The sequence below is a fragment of the Gorilla gorilla genome, chromosome 3 (assembly GCF_029281585.2).
Source record: "Gorilla gorilla gorilla isolate KB3781 chromosome 3, NHGRI_mGorGor1-v2.1_pri, whole genome shotgun sequence".
Classification (NCBI taxonomy): domain Eukaryota; kingdom Metazoa; phylum Chordata; class Mammalia; order Primates; family Hominidae; genus Gorilla; species Gorilla gorilla.
Genome location: NC_073227.2, coordinates 118,706,720 through 118,728,485, shown reverse-complemented (window position 1 = coordinate 118,728,485; position 21,766 = coordinate 118,706,720). Strand labels below are relative to the sequence as shown.

The 21,766-nt window shown below is 36.2% G+C and overlaps 1 protein-coding gene across 11 annotated transcripts in view; it reads right to left on the bottom strand.

Moving 5' to 3' along the window:
• Nucleotides 1-21,766, bottom strand: part of RAP1GDS1 (Rap1 GTPase-GDP dissociation stimulator 1) — a 174,951-nt gene that overhangs the window by 16,517 nt on the left and 136,668 nt on the right. For 7 of the 11 annotated variants that reach the window (XM_019025704.4, XM_019025707.4, XM_019025705.4 and 4 more), the window contains 6 exons: nucleotides 20,525-20,650; nucleotides 10,168-10,311; nucleotides 9,558-9,689; nucleotides 8,267-8,401; nucleotides 6,911-7,036; nucleotides 5,681-5,820 (listed from right to left, as the gene is read on the bottom strand). In XM_019025704.4, the coding sequence (XP_018881249.1) occupies nucleotides 5,681-5,820; nucleotides 6,911-7,036; nucleotides 8,267-8,401; nucleotides 9,558-9,689; nucleotides 10,168-10,311; nucleotides 20,525-20,650 (803 nt within the window). The remainder of the gene's footprint in view (nucleotides 1-5,680; nucleotides 5,821-6,910; nucleotides 7,037-8,266; nucleotides 8,402-9,557; nucleotides 9,690-10,167; nucleotides 10,312-20,524; nucleotides 20,651-21,766) is intronic. The other 4 variants (XM_055384681.2, XM_019025706.4, XM_055384680.2 and 1 more) reach the window with 1 other exon arrangement.

Sequence of the window (21,766 nt, the reverse complement as noted above, 5' to 3'; positions counted from 1 at the left end):
GGTATGTTAAACCATCCCTGCATCCCGGGTATGAAACCCACTTGATCATGGTGAGTTATCTTCTTGATATGTTGTTGGATTTGGTTAGCTAGTATTTTGTTAAGGATTTTTGTATCTATGTTCATCAGGGATTTTGGTCTGTAGTTTTCTTTTTTTGTTATGTCCTTTCCTGGTTTTGGTATTAGGGTGATATTGGCTTCACAGAATGATTTGGGGAGGATTCCCTCTTTCTCTATCTTTTGGAATAGTGTCAATAGGATTGGTACCAATTATTCTTTGAATGTCTGGTGGAATTCAGCTATGAATCTGTCTGGTCCTGGACTTTTTTTTGTTGGTAATTTTTAAATTACCATCTCAATCTTGTTGCTTGTTATTGGTCTGTTCAGGGTATCTAAATAATTCTTCCTGATTTAAGCTAGCAAGGTTGTATTTTTCCAGGAATTTATCCATCTCCTCTAGGTTTTCTAGTTTTTGCATGTAAAGGTGTTCATAGTAGCTGTGAATGACCTTTTGTATTTCTGTGGTGTCAGTTGTAGTATTTCCCGTTTCTTTTCTAAGTGAGCTTATTTGAATTTTCTCTCTTCTTTTCTTGGGTATGGTCTATCAATCTTATTCATCTTCTCAAATAATCAGCTTTTTGTTTCATTTATCTTTTGTATTGTCTTTTTTGTTTCAATTTCATTTAGTTCTGCTCTGATCTTGGTTATTTCCTTTCTTCTGCTGGGTATGGGTTTGGTTTGTTCTTGTTTCTCTAGTTCCTTGAAATGTGACCTTAGATTGTCTCTTTGTGCTCTTTCAGACTTTTTGAAATGCCTATTTCAGGCTATAAACTTTCCTCTTAGCAATGCCTTTGTTGTATCCCAGAGGTATTGATAGGTTGTATCATTTATTGTTCAGTTCAAAGAATTTTTAAATTCCCATCTTGATTTCGTTATTGACCCAGTGATCATTCAGGAACAGGTTATTTAATTTCCATATGTATTTGCATGGCTTTGAAGGTTCCTTTTGGAGTTGATTTCCAGTTTTATTCCACTGTGGTTTGAGAGAGTACTTGCCATAATTTCAATTTTCTTAAAATTTATTGAGGCTTGTTTTGTGGCCTATTATATGGTCTATCTTGGAGAAAAGTTTCATTTGCTAATGAATAGAATGTATATTTTGCAGTTTTGGGTAGAATGTTCTGTAAATATCTGTTAAGTCCATTTGTTCTAGGGTATAGTTTAAATTCATTGTTTCTTTGTTGACTTTCTGTCTTGATAACCTCTTTAATGCTGTCAGTGGAGTATTGAAGTCTCCCACTATTGTGTTACTGTCTATCTCGTTTCTTAGGTCTATTGGCAATTGTTTTATAAATTTGGAAGCTCCAGTGTTTGGTGCATATATATTCAGGATTGTGATATTTTCCTGTTGGGCAAGGCCTTTTATCATTATATAATGTCCCTCTGTCTTTTTGAACTGCTGTTTCTTTAAAGTTTGTTTTGCCTGATACAAGAATAGCTATTCCTGCTGACTTTTGGTATCCACTTGCATGGAATGTCTTTTTCCACCCCTCTACCTTAAGTGAGTCCTTATGTGTTGGGTAAGTCTCTTAAAGGCAGCAGATAGTTAATGAATTTTTATCTATTCTGCAATTCTGTATCTTTTAGTGGAACATTTAGGCCATTTACATTCAATCTTAGTATTGAGATGTGAGGTACTATTCCATTCATCATGCTATCTGTTGCCTGTATACCCCCCACTTTTTTTTTAATTGTATTTTTGTTTTGTAGGTCCTGTGAGATTTATTCTTTAAAGAGGTTCTGTTTTGATGTGTTTCCAGGATTTAAGATTTAGGGCTCCTTTTGGCAGCTCTTGTAGTGCTGGCTTGGTAGTGGTGAATTCTCTCAGTATTTGTTTGTCTGAAACACACTGTATCTTTCCTTCATTTATGAAGTTTAGTTTCACTGGATACAGAATTCTTGGCTGATAATTGCTTTCTTTAAGGAGACTGAAGATAGGGCCCCAATCCTTTCTAGCACGTAGGGGTTCTGCTGAGAAATCCGCTGTTAAGTTGATAGGTTTTCCTTTATAGGTTACCTCGTGCTTTTGCCTCACAGCTCTGAAGATTCTTTCCTTTGTCTTAACTTTAGATAACCTGATGACAATATGCCTAGGCAATGATCTTTCTGCAATGAATTTCCCAGGTATTCTTTGAGCTTCTTGTATTTGGACGTCTAGGTCTCTAGCAAGACTGGGGAAGTCTTCCTTGATTATTCTCCCAAACATGTTTTCCAAAAGTTTTCTTTGTTTTTTTTTTTTTTTTGGAGACAGAGTCTTGGGAGTCTTGCTCTGTCACCCAGGCTGGAGTGCAGTGGCACAATCTTGGCTCACTGCAACCTCCGCTTCCCGGGTTCAAGCAATTCTCCTGCCTCAGCCTCCCCAGTAGCTGGGATTACAGGTGCACGCCACCATGCCTGGCTAATTTTTGCATTTTTAGTAGAGATGGGGTTTCACCATGTTGGCCAGGCTGGTCTGGAACTCCTGACCACAATGATCCACCTACCTTGGCCTCCCAAAGTACTGGGATTACAAGCATGAGCCACCACACCCAGCTGGTTTTCTAAACTTTTAGATTTCTCTTCTTCTTCAAATGCCACAGGTGTTTGAGGTTTTTTTTTGGGATTTTTTTTTTAAGCTCATCAGCTATTGTTAGTGTTAGTGCATTTTATGTGTGGCCCAAGACAATTCGTTTTCCAATATGGCCCAGGGAAATCCAAATGATTGTATACTCCTGCAAACCAATGGTGGAGATTCTCTTGGAGGAGAGCAAAAAGATTAAGGGTAATGACTCCAAAGAGCATGGGCGAGTGGGCAAGTTTAGGGAATGTTAGCTGCACCTCTTCCTATCGTGTTTTATTTTGTTGAATGGCATGATAACCCAATCTGGTGGTAAACCCCAAACTTGGAATTAGCTCTAAAACTACCTCCTCCTTTAGTTCTACTGTTGAATCTGTCAATTCTACCACCCATATCTTTCTCAAGTCTGTCTCTTCTTTTCCATCCTCGCTGCTTCTAGTTGAATAACCCATATGAAATTTGTTTGTTTCAAAAATGGCTGAATATCAGCAATTTCCAATTGCCCAACTCAAAACCTTAATTCAGTCCTTTATCAACTCTCAAATATATTTTTGCAATAACTGTCCTTTCTACCCCCATTAAACCCTAGAGACATCTTTCTAAATGAAAACTAAATGGCTGGGTGTGGTGGCTCACGCCTGTAATCCCAGCACTTTGGGAGGCCAAGGTGGGCAGATCACCTGAGGTTGGGAGTTTGAGACCAGCCTGACCAAAATGGAGAAACCCCGTCTCTACTAAAAATACAAAATTAGCCGGGCATGGTGGTGCATGCCTGTGATCCTAGCTACTCAGGAGGCTGAGGCAGGAGAATCACTTGATCCCGGGAAGCGGAGGTTACAGTGAGTGGAGATTGCACCATTGCATTCCAGCCCGGGCAACAAGAGCGAAACTCTGTCTCAAAAAAACCCCGAAAAAACAAAAAAACAAAAAATAAAGAAAACAAAAAAACCCTCAAATAATGGCAACTGGCTGCTTAAAACCCTTTAAGTGCTCCCGAATTCTCTACAGAATCAAGTCCATATATCTTAACTTGGTATATAATTCACTTAATTCCCAATTTTCAACCTCTCTGGCCACTGTCTCTTTCTACACTCTGTGTTCTAGCAATACTGCTTTATTTGCAGTTTCTTTAAAAAATTATGCTGTTTTACATCTCTGTGCTTTTGTACATCCTGCTGTCTTTGCCTGAAAAGGCCCTTTCCTTCATTCTCTTTCCCTTTCCTCCTGAGATTCCTAGTTAACCCCTAAAATAGCACTCCTTCTATGGCACCATCCCAGATTACCCAGACAGTGTGTTAGTCTTTCTTTCCTCTGTTACACCCGAATAGCATATGTAGCTTTAAAGCTGTACTTAAGCTAGCTGTTTTTATTTCTGTCCCCTCAACAGATAGTTAATTCCTTTATAGAAACACTATTTTTTAGTATTTACACTGCAAGAACTCAAATATTAACTGTTAAATGAACAAATGGGCGTGAGAGAGCAGTTATGATGGAGAAGGGGTGAAAGGGGTACCAAGGAAGCCATTTTGCTATTCTCTCCTGATAACTTCCACCTTGCCAACATACTGCTTCGTCCTGTGTCAGGAAAAATGTATGAGCTTTTAGGGTGGTCTGGGTGAGACAGGTAATAGGAAGGTCCTAGTTAACAGCTGCTTTTCCCCAGGGAAAGTTCTCAAGATTTAGCATCTGATGGAGAAGAACACTCCTGAGGCTAACCAGCTGGGACAGCTATTATGGTGAAGCCAATTATTTATATGAAAGAGATTTATACAAGAACAGCTTTAGTTTTACGCTTTTTCTCTTGGCATCTTCTTCTTATCTGTTCTAAAAATAAATGAAAACAGCTGGTGGATTTGAGTTCTAAACTTTCTCCTCATATATAATCACTACTGAAGTTGTACAAGAGAAATGACTGAAAGGGTCACCTTAGAAAACAGTATTAAAGGCTGGGCATGGTGGCTTATGCCTGTAATCCCAGCACTTTGGGAGGCCGAGGTGGGAGGATCATGAGGTCAGGAGTTCGAGGCCAGCCTGGCCAACATGGTGAAACCCCATCTCTACTAAAAATACAAAAATTAGCCGAGTGTGGTGGCGCCTGCCTGTAATCCCAGCTACTCTGGAGGCTGAGGCAGGAGAATTGCTTGAACCCAGGAGGTGAAGGTTGCAGTGAGCTGAGATTGTGCCACTGTACTCCAGCCTGAGTGAGAGAGCAAGACTCAGTCTCAAAAAAGAAAAAGAAAACAGTATTTTATTTTTATTTTTTTTGAGACGGAGTCTTGCTCTGTCACCCAGGCTGGAGTGCAGTGGTGCAATCTCGGCTCACTGCAAGCTCTGCCTCCCGGGTTCACGCCATTCTCCTGCCTCAGCCTCCCGAGTAGCTGGGACTACAGGCGCCCGCCACCACGCCCAGCTAATTTTTTTCTGTATTTTTAGTAGACCCGGGGTTTCACTATGTTATCCAGGATGGTCTTGATCTCCTGACCTCATGATCTGCCCGCCTCAGTCTCCGAAAGTGCTGGGATTACAGGTGTCAGCCACCACGCCCAGCAAGAAAACAGTATTTAAAAAATTTAAAAATCATATAATCTAGATACTAAATCAGCTGCTGAACTGCTGGCCTGGGTACTCACTATTGTGATCTTTAAAATAGCTCATTTGTTCATTTATTGGTTATCTACCATGTGCCAGACAGCGGCACAGCCACAAGAATGGATTTTTTTCTAACTCTGTGAGCTCTGGACATCATATACTATCTAGATACCATTTAATTTCTAAATGTCAGTAGCCTGCATGGTCAATGCCTGGCACAAAGAAATGTTTGACACTGATGCTGATAACGGTGGTGGTAAAAGTAATAACAACAATAGCAGCAGCAACAGCAACCCCCATTTACCGAGTGTTTCCTATGTCCCATGTACCAGCTAAGCACATTATATACATGATCTCACTGAATCTTCACAATACTTTCAGGTAAATATTATCCCAGTTGTTAGGACCTACAATGCTGGGTTTCTGAAAAAGACACTCTGAAGTTTTCTAGTGAACAGTTTCCTCTGGAACTTACTTTTGATTTACTGTGTCGTATAAGGGCAGACAGCAGTCTGTTTGACTCCCCCATCACACCAGCATGATCTTTGGCTTCACACCATTCCACCAAACGCTCCACTAACTTAACATTCTTTCCCAATTGTTCAGCAGCTTCTGCTATAGGAAAGAAGGCAAAACAAGGAATGAATCACTAACAGACAATCAGTTGAAATAATTCGTACAGATTTGAGAGTGTGAAGGACGTCTAAAAAAACACAGCACAACAATTTCATTAAAGCTAGAACTGCAAATATTCCTTATGTGATGGGCTATTTGCCTTCTTCTATAACACTGTGAAATTTTATAGAAAATACAAAAACAAATGACTTCATACTCTTTTGGTTAAGCCTGCTAGTCTGTTAGTGCTCTGGCGGACTATAATGCAGGGTTCTCAGAAGGACTCTATGCAATCAATATAGAAAAGGGTTTAGAATTTAGAAATAAGTAAATAAACATAATTCATTCCTAGGAGTGGTTCTGACTGCTGTTTCTGCAAACAGAAAAATGCTCTCCCTGTCTGGAAGACAAATTTAAAAAATTTTTGACTGTCACAATAATGAAATTTGATTTCAAAGCCAAGGTAAAAATGGGTATAGAATGCCAAAACACAACACCCCCTGCCGAAACTGATTAATAAAGCAACCTAAAACCAGGACTATAAGTACTAATAAGGAGAGATATGGTATAATTTCTATTTAAAGTCAGTTATAGGCTGGACATGGTGGCTCACACCTGTAATCCCAGCACTTTGGGAGGCTGAAGTGGGTGGATCACTTGAGGCCAGGAGTTCAAGAGCAGCCTGAGCAACAAGCCCCATGTCTAGTGAAATTCCAAAACAATTAGCCAGGAGTTGTGGAGCACACCTGTAACCCTAGCTACTCAGGAGGCTGAGGCAGGAAAACTGTTTGAACCCAGGAGGCGGAAGTTGCGGTAAGCTGAGGTAGCACCACTGCACTCCAGCCTGGGTGACAGAACAAGATTCTATCTCAAAAATAAATAAATAAATAAATAAATAATATGTATAAATAAATAATTATAACAAGCACAAAAATTAACAAATGGAGTTCCAAAACCAACTTTTAAATCTTTTATTTGCTATTTTTTATGATTACATAATCCTAAAAGCTAAAAACAAGTCCTTTTTCAACTAGAGGCACATTAAGACTATCATATGAAAAATGCAAGTTGGGGAAAACATTTCTTTTACCTTGTGCATCTATTAACATTCTTAATGTTCCCAGAAGTTTGAATTGAACAGGAGGCATTTCAGATTTAAGAAATTTCAAAACTGCCTCTGTGACCCCAGCTGATAACATCTTTGCTTTATTTATAACTGGAGAAAAAGAGAGACTATGGTTAAAATGGTATTAGCATTCCTGTTGATAAACATTCAATTCAATACAGGTTTATTAAGTATCTTTAAGATCCATGTTTTATTTTTCCATTTAGAAACAATCTTGTCACTTTTTTGTCAATTTTAAGAATGGAATTCAGTTGTTTATGTGTGTGTCCGTATCCTATTTGTGTATAAGCGGATAACAGACAATATAATAATTTTTATGACAGTATCATGGCTTTTTAGACCCAATCCAAAACACTTACTTACATAGTTTGTAAAGGAAATCTGAAAATGTTACCCTCTTACAACAAAAAGCACAATTCCATTTTTGATCCAACTGTGTTAATATAAATGTTATAGACATTAATAAATGTTACTATCCTATGTAAACCAAATGAATTCAAATGGATTGGATCATCATGTAATTGTACTATTTCATCTAATCAGAAATTTATTTTTAGAAAGTAGAATAAAAGAATAGTTTTAACTATCTTTTGTTGTATTTTCCATAATACTGTGATTTCATGACTTCCAAAGGCACATTAAGGCTATTTTAAAAAAATTGTACATCTGCTTATAGAAAAACAACAACTGAAAGTCATTCTTGAGTGGACTCTGTTAATTGATGTCATTATTCTACCTCAACTAAAGATGCTTAAGGCCTGGTGCAGTAGCTCTCACCTGTAATCCCAGCACTTTAGGAGGCAAAGGTGGGTGGATTGCTTGAGCCCAGGAGTTCAAGACCAGCCTAGGCAACATAGTGAGATCCTGTTTCTACAAAAAAAAAATCAGCTGGGCATGGTGGCACATGCCTGTAGTCCCTGTTCCTCAGGAGGCTGAGGTGGGAGGATAACTTGAGCTCAGAACGTAGAGGCTGTGGTGAGCCAGGATTGCGTCACTGCACTCTAGCCTGGCTGACAGAGTGAGACCCCTATCTCAAACTTAAAAAAGCTTAACTATAAAACATGATGAAAATCTAAGAGTTCGCAAAAGGTAACAGGATATCTGAATGAAGGCAAAGATTATTCTTGTACAGTCTCACAAAACTTATTTAACATATGATCTCCATTTATTAGCATGAAAAAATGTGAACAATGTGAAGACTATTTTTTTTTAAATTTTCTTTATCAGAGTAGGTTCACAAATCACATACAGTAAATAGCTTCCCCAAATGATGGATTTTATTTTGTACACAGCTGCCTTCTATTCTTAATTAAGTCTTACCTGGAATGGCCAGGTTTCTGAGGGCACTTAGTGCTGCATGCTGTACTGTTACATTTCCATCTTCTACATGTCTGTCCAGTAAATCCATAAGTTTTTCTACAATCCCATTGTCTACCATATGAATACAATTTCCATCTGAAAAAAGAACACACATCTTTTTCTTCCTCTTTAAAATATCTATAAATACTTTATAATACTGATGTCTGGCTATTATCTACATTAGGGAAAATGGAGCTATACAATAAAATGAATTCCAAATCTTTCTCCCATCAGATTTATAGGTTTTTCTGTTTACTGAATGAGAAGTATTAAAAAAATTCTTAAACTAGATAAAAGTTTTAAAATCAGAAAATTACCAGAAAAATCTTTAGTTTAGATCCAGATAATATATCAGAAGTAGAAACACATGGTTAGAATGTCCAATATTTTTCATTTATTGTGATGTATGCTTGTGTTCTCCCAATGTTACAGTGATAGTACTCTACCTTTTGCTATCATGGCCGATACTTAAATTATTTTTCAAACACTTACAAAGCAGAGAGAATATTATAATGAACCACTATTTACCCCATATCTAGTTTCAATAATTATCCATATTATGCCACTCTTACCTCCATAATTAGGAAGTCACTCCCAAAAAGAAGGAGTAAAAATGGTGCAAGTAAGCCATTATGATATAATATATACCAACAGTTTGTACTGGAAGATGATTAAACTAAAAAGAAAAATAAACTGTATTTCCTAGACATAGTATATTTCATGAGGAACGTAAGAATGAGTTTCTAGACTGTATTTGAGTTTTTTAGTAGTGCCAGATTTCGTAAACATAGAAGTCTGGCGCCCCCTGAAACATTATTAAACTAAATTAAACATTCTACACGAAGCCAGGGGATTATTCATACTTAAGTTTTATGGGCATAAAAGTATATAAGTTGAGGCACAATAATCCTAGAATGAATACTCAGATAATTAGATCCAAAATAAAATCACTAGGCAAAAGAAAGCAGATGTATACTAGAATGGGATTCAAACTTACTAAGTTCTGAAGTGCCAAGTATTCAAAAGAAGCACTCCATGATCTTTAAACTATTAGAATTTAGTTGAATTGCATAAAATATGTAATTTGTTAGGAATGTCACTAAGTATTTCAGATTTCTGAAAAATTAAGTTAGCAGCATATACACATATTACACAACTTCTAAACTGTTCCAGTTTTAGTATATGTGGTGGCAAAGCAAAAATAAACAAATATAGAGTATTTGACTAACAAAGGAGGAACTAATATGCTTACCATTTCTGGCAAAATTTGCAATTGCCAATGCTCCAGCAAGCTGTAGCTGGTGGTTATTTGATGGAATCCAAGAGAGTACCCTTTGAAATACACTACCTTTTCCTCCTTCAAATAACTTCTGCATGGATTCATCTGGAGGTAAATGAAACGAATAGTTAAGCAAGAGAAAAATAACTAGGAGTAACAAATTCATATTCTTAGGTGAATATCCAACTGGAAACTCATACCTCACAAACTGTTACATTCATAATGGGAAAAGTAATGATTCTTTTTATAATAAACTTTTAATAGATACTAGACAATAGAGTCCAGCATTTTTTCTAGTCCAAGTCCCAGGGAGCTATCTAGCTTTTCTTTAGTCCCTTGGTGCCAAAGCTATCTCTTCTATGTGACAGCTCTTCAAATATTGGAAGATAGTGAAGACACTTCTTTTTCAGGTTCATTATGTCTGCTTCTATCAATGGCATGTTTAAGATGTCAAAATCATCACCTCAATAGCAGGTGAGATAGGAATATGAGAAAATGCCTAGGGTAGTATTTACAGAAGAGACAATAAATTTTAAAAAAATCTGACAACCACATTCTTTGGCTGGCATAAATTACAACTCACCTCCAAGAAGTAATAAAACCATGAGATCTGAACCAGTTTTGAGCTCAGTAATATCATCTTCTTTGTCACTATCCACTTTTTGCTGAACAATCTCTAGTAGACACTCTACTAGGCCTGCTTCAACCAGCTGTAGTTTAATAGCATCTAAAGAACAATGTGAACAAAATAATCAAACTTTGAGATAAAATAGGAGCTCTGGAATAAGCAGTCCGTTATAAAGAATTATAAGAAACTAAGAGGGCCGGGCACGGTGGCTCTCGCCTGTAATCCCAGCACTTTGGGAGGCCGAGACGGGCGGATCACAAGGACAGGAGATCAAGACCATCCTGGCTAACACCATGAAACCCCGTCTCTACTAAAAAATACAAAAAAAAATTAGCCAGGTGCAGTGGCAGGCACCTGTAGTGCCAGCTACTCAGGAGGCTGAGGCAGGAGAATGGCGTGAACCCGGGAGGCGGAACTTGCAGTGAGCCAAGATCGCACCACTGCACTCCAGCCTGGGTAATAGAGCGAGACCCCATATCAAAAAAAAAAACTAAGAAAATGCATGATTTAGATAATACATTTTTGAAACTCAAATCTTCAAAGTAAACTATCTTGACAGTTCATTTAAATATACAAAAAAACTTTATTTCATATTTCCATTTGAAATTGCCAAATTTTTCAGGATGTCTTGCAGCATCTAAACAAATTGATACTCAGCTCTGAAAGCAACTAGTATCACTCCACTATTACTCTAGATATCATGCTCATGTTTAAAGGGCAAGCTATAAAATACTATAAAATAGGGCTGGGCATGGTGGCTTACACTTGTAATCCCAGTGCTTTGGGAGGCCAAGGCAGGAAGATTGCTTGAGGCCAGGAGTTCAAGGTTACAGTAAGCTATGACTGTGCCACTGCACTCCAGTCTGGGCAACAGAGTGAGACCCTGTCTATAAAAATAAATTAAATAAATAAATAAAGTCGTGTTTTTAAAAACGGCTTCAGGTTTTCACTGATTTAAAGCTTTCTTGAGTGATGGGTACATGGTGGTTTACTAAATGCTATTTCTGAATACATTTCAAAATGTTCATAATAAAAGTTGAAAGAAAAAAATAACCTTGAACCTTTCTGATGGCTAAACATAACATAAGGTATTTTAGAGACAGAACTTACATCCCAATTACATTTTTAAAACTGATCTTCATAGGAAACTCCACCCCCACATCAACACTTTTTATTATACTTCTAATATCTTTAAGTATTCTTTCATTATGACACTTATTTCACTGAAGAGCTTATATTTGCCTCCATATCTGTCTCCATCTATCTCCTGAGCAGATATATGTTGTGGGAAGTCAGGGACCCCAAATGGAGGGACTGGCTGGAGCCGTGGCAGAAAAACATAAATTGTGAAGATTTCATGGACATTTATCAGTTCCCAAATAATACTCATAATTTCTTACGCCTGTCTTTAATCTCTTAATCCTGTTATCTTCGTAAGCTGAGAATGTACATCACCTCAGGATCACTATTGTACAAACTGTAGAACATGTGTGCTTGAACAATATGAAATCTAATTGTAAAACATGGGTGTTTGAACAATATGAAATCAGTGCACCTTGAAAACAAACAGAATAACAGTGATTTTACAGAAGAGAAGACAACCAAAGGTCTGACTGCCTGCAGGGTCAGGCAGAATACAGCCATATTCTTCTTCTTGCAGAGAGCCTGTAAACAGATGTGCAAGTAGGAGAGATATCGCTGAATTCTTTTCTCAGCAAGGAATATTAATAATACCCTGGGGAAAGAATTGCATTCCTGGGGGGAGGTCTATAAATGGCCGCTCTGGGAGTATCTGTCTTATGCGGTTGAGATAAGGACTGAAATACGCCCTGGTCTCCTGCAGTACCCTCAGGCTTATTAGGGTGCGGAAAAGATCCCGCCCTGGTAAGTTTGAGGTCAGACCGGTTCTCTGCTCTCGAACGCTGTTTTCTGTTGTTTAAGGTGTTTATCAAGACAATACGTGCACAGCCAAACATAGACCCTCATCAGTAATTCTAATTTTGCCCTTTGCCTTGTGATCTTTGCTTTGCCCTTGCCTTGTGATCTTTATTGCCCTGTAAAGCATGTGATCTTTGTGACCTACTCCCTGTACACTCCCTTCCCTTTTGAAATCCCTAATAAAAACTTCCTGGTTTTGTGGCTCAGGGGACATCACGGACCTACCGATATGCGATGTCACCCCCGGAGGCCCAGCTGTAGAATTCCTCTTTTTGTACTCTTTCTCTATTTCTCAGATGGGCCGACACTTAGGGAAAATAGAACATACGTTGAAATATTGGGGGCTGGTTCCCCCAATAGATACACCTTACTCATCTTTGTATCTTAACCTAAACTGGCCTATCTAAATGCTTTGAGTGTAGTTGATACTCCTTAAGATAAATGCTAGTCAACTGACCTGAAAAATACATTTGCAACACAGATTTTTTGTTTAAGAGACAGTGTCTCGCTCCATTGCCCAGGCTGGAGCACAGTGGTATGATCATAGCTCACTGCATCCTTGAACTCCTGGGCTCAAGCAATCTTCCTATCTCAGCCTCCTGAGTAGCTGGGACTAAAAGTGCATGCCACCATGCCTGGCTAATTTTTAAACTTTTTTTGTAGAGACAGGGTCTCACTATGTTGCCTAGGCTGGTCTTGAACTCCTGGCCTCAAGCAATCTTCCTGCCTTGGCCTCCCAAAGTGCCAGGATTACAGGCATGAGCCACTGTACCTGGCCAGAAATTTTTAAATTTAAATTTTATTTTTTCAGTTGGATTTTATTTTAGTCATTGGTTTCCCTAAGCTGTATATGCATCCATATATGGCAATGGCAGCTTCAGCTTATCATTTAGGAAAAATAAAGACTTTTAAAAATAAATACTTAAGACTTTCAGGCAATTTTAATGTGTTAAAATTTGGCTTTTTTGAATCACTAGGATCACTGATCTTCTTTTGAATATTATCTCAGAATACACAGAGTATTCAACCTGGAATATTTCTTTAAAAGGTATACTTGTACTGTGCCATGCTAAAAGTAGGGCGTTTCCTTGGTTACAGAATGCTAGGGCTAGAGATGTGTGGTGACTAGAATTAAAAACTATGATGAAAAAGCCTTAAAAATACTAAAATCCTTGAACTATACAAATCCCAACTTCTAATGCTGAAATCACTCTCCTTCGTGTACTGGGAAAATCAAGGATGATACATGCAAAGAATTAGTCCAAAAACAAGCCTTCAATGGTATCATTCTATCCATTGTGCAATTATAAAACAGATGTGAAGGCAGAGGGGAAAACAGTAATAAATATAAACACATTGTTATTTTGAAATACTGCAAGGAAAGTTATAGGTTATTTTATGGCATAAAATTGACTGAAGGTCACAGTAAAATTTTTACTTTGCCAAAACACCAATGAGATAAAAAACAAATTTCTCCCTAAAAAATAGGACCTAAGACATTTAAGAAATTTTAAATGTGTCAATATTGTAGTTTTAAAATTTTAATTAATTTTTTTTTTTGAGACAGGGTCTTGCTGTGTTGCCCAGGTTGGTCTTGAACTCCTGGCTCAAGCAATCCTTCTGCCTTGGCCTCTGAAAGTGCTGGAATTACAGGCGTAAGCCATCACGCCCAGCCTAAATGTCTCAACGTTAAAGTTTACAGATAATCTCTTCTCACAATTTGACTGAAATCAAATACCTGAAAACAAATATATAGGAGGCTTAAACTACCTTAATTAGGATTAGCAAGACATTCTGCCAAAGCAGACAGCCCAGCACATTTACCAAAACCATTCTGTCCAAGGACATGTATCTTTATCACCACTGTTTACACACATATGTATGAATGTACACTTGTATGTATCATGTATGCATCATATATAGGTATTTTAAAACTTTTTTTAAAGAGTGAAAGAAAACCACAAATGCAGAGAAGTGCATAAAATATCCAAGTTAAGTTTAATATATTATTAGAAAGCAAATAACCATGTATCTATCACCTAGATCAAGAAATTCATTGCCAACAACTCAGGAAGCCTATCTCTGCATTTCTGTTTCTGATAACAAACCCCTTCCTTCATTTGTCTCAAATCATCCTGATTATTATGGTAATCACTTCTGTACTTTCATCGTTTTACCAAGTAAATAATCATTCCTAAAAACTACAGTTTAGTTTTACTTTTTGTTTTTAACTTTATATAAATTGAATCATACAATATGTATTTTTCAGTGTTGGCTTTTTCCTTTCAACATTATGAGATTCATCCACAGTAATGGTTACAGCTGTCTTCATTCCTTTTCATAACTCTATATTTTTCCATTATATTAATATCCTATGATTTATTCATTCTACTGTTAATGGATTTTGGTTGTTTCCAATTTTTCATTATAAATAATGCTGCTTTGAACATTCCTGTAACAGCTCCTGGTGTACATGTGCACAAGCTTCTGGGTATATTTCTAAGAGCAGAATTGTTGGATCTATTGCTTCAACTTCAATAGATACTACTTCCCAATTGTACCAATTTACACTCCCACTGTTCCACACCCTCATCAACAGTTGGTTTATGAGACTTTCCAGTGGGTGTATAGTGGTATTTTATTGTGGTTTTATTTTGTGTTACCTAAGAGTGAACATTTTCATATCTATATTAAGTCTGTTGGACTTAATATAAATTAAATCTTTTGTCAAGTGCTTATTCAAATGTTTTTCACATTTTTCTTAATGATTTTTAAGAGTTTTTATACACTGTATACACAAGCCCTCTGTCAGTTATATGTTATAATTATATTCTCTCATCCAGTCTTGCTTTTCACTCTTAACGGTGTCTTTAAAAAAAGAGTTTTAACTTTTATTTATTTGTTTTTGGTAGAGATGAGGCCTCACTATGTTGCTCAGGCTGGTCTCAAACTCCTGGTCTCAAGTGATCCTCGTCTTGCCCTCCCAAAGCCATTAGGATTGCAGTCGTGAGCCACCAGGCTAGCCAGAAGTTTTTACTTTTAAAGTAACCAATGTCTCAATTTTTTCCTTTATGATTAGAGCTTTTTGTGATCTAAGAAAAGTATTTCAAGTCCATGATGATATTCTCCTAGCTTACATTTTTAAGATAAACCCTCTGAAGTTTTAACTTTCACATTTAGGTCAATCTATCTGGAATTAATTTTTTATATACTTTTTAATAGTCTAGAAGCCTTTTATCTTGAAAACACCTATTATGCCATGAATTCATAGGGAAGAGGTTCCAGCAGCTCAGGCCCCTTCCGTTTGTTCTCACAAAGTGCGCTTCTCTAGGTGGAACAGGCTGTTGCTTCAGTTGAACTCAGGTACATTTCTCTTTGGCTTCCTTCTTTTTCTTTTCCTATCTTTCCTTCATGTGTTTCGGGGAGGTATCTTGGCTCTTGAGTGCTTAATATGCTCATTATACACATTAATTATTTTGGCAACAATCTTGCCCTTGTTTGTTTACAACAACACCAATACCATGCCGGGTAACACCGTAGACTCTTGGTTTTCCATGGTAAAATTTGTGGGGCATTCCCTTTTTGAACAGGATGCATTCCTCTGATGTCTACAATATCACCTTTCCTGTAGATTTGAATGTATGTGGCTAAAGGAACAACTCCGTATTTTCTAAAAGGCCTAGAGAATACGTATCAGATGCTTCTCTTTCCCTTTGTGTTCATTATTTTGTTAAATTACTGGAAGGTGGCAGTTCCAGCTAAAAGGGCTATCCAACATATTTTTCACATTTTATTTTCTGTTTTTTCTTTTTTGGTATATAGAAATTCTTGTTTGTTTTTTGGCAGTAACCTAACAAAATTCTGATTAAAAAAAGATCTATAAAACTGATCTATAGATTCTTTTGAATTAAATATGCGTAATCACATCATAAATGAATGAGAGTTTTACTGCTTTATCTTAATTTTTTTTCTTTTATTCTCTTTAATGCACTGGATACTTCTTACAATACAATATTAAATGGCAGCGGGGATGATCCTTCTTGTCCCAATCTCAAAGCAAATGCTTTTTTATTTCACCATTGAGTGTGATGTTTTCTTCAGCCTTCTCATAGATATCTTTTTCAGATTGAAGACCTTCCTCGTCCTGTTTTCCTAAGTTTTTAAAAATAATGAACACTTAATTTTATGAAAAGCTTTTTTTAAAATCTGAGATCATGGTTTCTCCCCTTAAATATTTTAAGGTGATGAATTATACTAGTTGCATTTCAAATATTAAATTGTGTTACACTTTCAGAATAAATGCAATTTGGTGTGATTAATTTTTTAATATATTACTAGAGTAAATTTGCTAAAATTTTAGGAGGAATTTTGGATCTATGTTCATGGTGAGACTAGCCTTTAATTTTCATTCATGTATTGTCTTTGTTGGGATTTGGTGTAAAGGTTTCATTAGCCTCATTAAAATAAATTGGTAAGTATATTTCCTTTTCCTATTCTCTGGAAGAATTTTTAAGGTAAGATTACTCAGCTTTTCTATTCTTGTATCAGTCATACTTTAAAATATATTGGCATCAGGCCAGGCATGGTGGCTCATGCCTGTAATCCCAGTATTTTGGGAGGCCAAGGCAGGTGGATCACCTGAGGTCAGGAGTTTGAGATTAGCCTGGGCAACATGGTGAAACCCCGTGTCTACTAAAAATAAAAATAAAAAAATTAGCCAGGCATGGTGGGAGGCGCCTGTAATCCCACCTACTTGAGAAGCTGAGGCAGGAGAATTGCTTGAACCTCGGAGGTGGAGGCTGCAGTGAGCCAAGATGGTGCCACTGCACTCCAGCCTGGGTGACAGAGTGAGACTCCATCTTGCGGGGGTGGGGGGGAATATACATATATATATATAAAAAAAAAATGGGCATCAATTTGTTCATAATATCCTCTTAATAGCTGTAAGACCTGCGGTAAGGTCTCCTCCTCTTGCATTCTTAATTTTGGTTAATTATGCTTTCTCTCTCTTTTCATTATTAATCTCACTACGGGTTTACCAATTCCACTGTCTTTTCAGACTCAACTGTAGTAATTATATGTTTGTGTTGCACTGTATGTTTTCCATTTTATTTCAGCTCTTTACATTTCCTTCCTTCTGCTTATTATTATTTTTTTAAAATTTCAATAGCTTTAGTGGTACAAGTGGTTTTTGGTTACATGGATGAACTGTATAGTGGCAAAGTCTAGGATTTTAGGGCATCTGTCATCTGAATAGTGTACACTGTACCTAATAAGTAGTTTTTTACCCCTCACCCCCTCATCTCACTCCCTCCCTCTGTCTCCAAAGTCCATTCTATCCACTCTCTATGCCTTTGTGTACACATAGCGTAGCTCCCACTTGTGAGAATAGGTGGCATTTGGTTACTTCACTTAGAATTAATGCCCTCTAGTTCCATTTAAGTTGCTGCAAAAGACATTATTTCATTCTTTTTTATAGCTGAGTAGTAGTCCATGTTATGTGTGTGTGTGTGTATACACACCCCATTTTCTTTATCCACTCATCCACTGATGGACACTTAGGTTGATACCCTATCTTTTCTTCTGCTTTTTAAAAGAATATATATTACTCGTGGATTTTGTTAACATTGTTGTATTTTATTCCAGTTAACTACTTAAAAAAATTTTTTTGTAGATTTAGGGAGTACAAGTGCAGATTAACAAAATTAATAGACCACTAGCTAGATTAACAAAAAAAAAGAAGATTCAAATAAGTACAATCAGAAACAATAAAGGTGACATTATAGCTGCTACCACAGAAATACAAAAGATTATCAGAGACTACTATGAGCATATTCAAACAAATTGGAAGGTGAGGGTTGAAAAATTACCTTGTGGTTTTTTGGGTTTATATTTTCTTTCCCCTAAATTCCTGAGATGAATACTGGGCTCATTGATTTTAGTTCTTTTCCTTTTCTGATATAAGCATTTAGAGCAAAAAATTTCCCTCTGAATAGGGCTTTACTTGTAACATGTAAGATCTGAGATATAGCATTTTCATTTTCACTACTAGAAAAATTTCTAATTTCCACTACAATTCTTTTTTGACCTCTGAGGTATCGGAAGTATATTTCTTACCATGTAAATATACAGCGATTTCCTGGTTTTCTTTTTATAATTGGTTATTAGACAACTCACTTAGGTCAAAGAAATACTTTGTATGATAGCAATCTTTTGAAATTTCTTTCTTTCATGACAAGTATACACGTTCTTAAATGTTTCATATGTACTTGAAAGAGCTCTGTAGTTGAAGTGTTCTAAAATAGGTCCATTAAATCAATTGTCTTAATCATTTTCAAATTTTCTATAACCTTATTCTTCTATCTTATTCTATAAATTATTGAAAGAGGTATTAAAATTTCTCACAATATTTGTGGATTTGTCTGTTTCTCTTCATAGTTCTGAATGTTTTTGCTCCGTATGTTTTGGGATAATGTATAACGGTTATTTTTTTTCTAGGTAAATTGGACCTTTTATTACTAAAGTCACCCTCTTTATCTCTAGTAAGTCTTTTCATCTTAAAATCTATTTTACTTGATATTAATATAACTACCCCAGCCTTCCTTAGGTTTCACTGGTATATTTTTTCTACCCTATTATTCTCAATCTTTTAAATCTCATATTTAATAAGTATTGCTTAAGTAATATAGTTATTTATTTTAAAACACAAGTGACAAATGGTCTTTTAATTAGAGCATTTAGGCCACATTTAACGTAATTACTGAAATACTGTGTCTTAAAACTGTATTTTTATGCTTCATTTGTCCTCTATGATTCGTGTTCCTTTTTCTTTCCTCTTTTTTCTTGTTTTGCATTACTAGGGTATTAAAAAACTTTTCCATAAGTCCCTTCCATTTGTTCTGCAGCTATACATCATTTTTAAAAATTACTTTAGTAGTCACCTTAAAAGTTAAAAGTGACTAAATAACCAGAGTCTTCCAGATAACACAAGTGTCTTAGGACTCTAACTCCTTTTACCTTTCTTCTTATTTATATGCTCAGTTTGTGGTATATTTTAAATCATATAAATGTACATTGTAAACTTCACAATAAGTTTTTTTTTAATATATTCAATGTTTATAAGATTTACCTACATATCTACCGGTTTTTTTGGTCTTTATTCTCCCCTGCATCTATATCATTTTCCTTCTGACAAACCACATTTATAACATCTGGCTTTCATTGTTGCTGTTGAGAAGGTAGCTGTCAGCTAAACTGTTGTTACTCTGAAGATAATGATTTTGGTCATTGGTTTTCTACATTTTCAGTATGAGGCATCTAGATGTGGATTTTTGTTTATCATATTTTGGGTTCAAAGGGCTTCTTGGATCTTTGCATTTTTCATAATCTCTGATAAATTCTCTGCCAAAATTTCTTCAAATATTGCCTCTGCACACTCCCCTCCCCACCTTCTCTACTCTCCTTTTGGGACTCCAAAAAATGCATATGAGAATGTCTCATTTTTTCCTCTGACCTCTTATTCTCTTTTATGTAAATGGGTTCTTCTTTCCTTTTAGTTCATATTGGATTTCTTTCCAACCCGTTTTCCAGTTCACTGGTTCTTTAATTCAACAATATCTATTAAATCTGCTATTAAACCACCCACTGAATTCTTAATTTTGGTTGTATTTTTCAATTCAGAAATTTCCATATATTTCATTCTTAAATCTGCTATGCCACTTTTTAAAAATAGTTTTTAGTTTCCTTCTAAATTATTTAAGCTTGCTTTTACCTCTTTGAACACAATAAGCACACCTGTTTTGAATCAGTGTCTAATAATTCCAGTATCTGAAGATTTGCTGCCTACTCTGGCTTACAGTGTGTTTTGTCTTATGTATTAATATCTGATCCTCTTTGAGTAAGTGTTAGACATTATATTTGAAGAATTACTAATATGGAATAGTTTGTTTCTTCTGATGCATTCTTATTTCTACGATGCATCTCTTAAGATTTTTGTGCCCAAAGAAGGGAGTGATTAACCAGTATCTTCACTGTTGGCAGGCCTGAGACTCCAACTTTTATCCCCTTTGCCTTACAAGTGTATAGAAGTAGAGCTCAGCCTCTCAGCTGCCTTTTCCAGAATGGCACAAGAATGTGTTAGCTACAGAAGGATCTTTTCTAAGATTTTAAAATCAAAGGAACCTGGAAAGTTGCTTTGGCCAATGTAGATATAGCTATGGAGTAGATAACATAGCTAAAGTTAGAGATATGCAAAATAAAACATTTCACTAATAAAGAATGGTTTTGAGTCAAATGGCTGGCAATTAAATAATATTAGGAAAAAAGTTCAAAGCATACATGATCAAAAATCCAAAGGTGCATTTAAGTTTCTCACCATTTTCTGCCAATGGAGCAAGAACTTCAAAAATCATTTCTCTCTTATCATGTTCTATTTGTTTCTTGAAGAGTTTTACTAGCTCTTCAGCAATGTTTGTACTGGCAAACTGTTCTTTACTTGACTCTGTAAAATAAAAAAGAAAAACTTAAACCAAATAAAGTCCAGAAACTGTTTTCTAATACTTTCAATACTTAGTTATTTTGTACCATTACTGATAAATACAAATACTCTTCAAATATGGGAACAATCAAATCCATTTTTAATGTCCCTGAAAAGGAAAAATATCTAAGGCTTTAGAGAAAATGTTCTGACCCAATTATATTCGAGCTATAAAAAAAGGTTCTCTAGTAACCACAGCAACAACAAAATTACTAAGTCATAAATTCATAGTTTTAAGGATTTTAGTCAAAGAAAAATTTCTCATAACATATTCTATATGGATGAATTAAAGGTGACTTATCTTTAGTATCATTAAAGTGGAATGTTTTCTACACTGGTCCTGACATATCTACTATTGAAGACTAATTCTGCATGAGTAACTGGGGTTTCATTCATTCCTCCCTCTCAGCATCTCCAACCTCTCCTAGAGCCTCACCATTGATCAGCATTTATATATACTTTGGTATTTCTCACATAAAACAATATTAAAAACAAACATCCTCCCCCTAGTCCACCTCTATCAACTACCATTCAATCTCATTTTTGCTTTTACAAATAAGTTTCTGATAACATTGTTTACATACACTGCCTCTACTCTCTCAACTCACATGCATTACTAAATCTACTAGTTTTGGCCTACCTGCCTCTACACTTAGCAATCTCCTATAATTGTTCCTCCTTTTCCACAAGACCTGTATAAACTCTAGTTCCTTAGGATTCATCCATTGCTTTACCTTCTCAGTCCTTATTCTCACCTGAGGCTATCCAATGCTCTTCCATAGCACCAAACAGCATCTCTGTGTTGATATTTATACAACATAAATATTCATAACCCTCTTCTGGACATCAGGCTATTTAACTGCCCATTTGACACCTCTACTTGAGTATCTCTCTAGCATTCTAAACTCAATACCAAAAAGGGGCTTTTGACATACTGTGAAATCTTCCTCCTCCAGGGTTCCTCAACTCAGTATATGAACACTCTGTCTATCTGCACAGGCAGAAATCTAGGAGTCATTGCTCATTTATTATCACTCAACTTCCACATCTAATAAATCACCAAGGTCTGTCAATCTACCT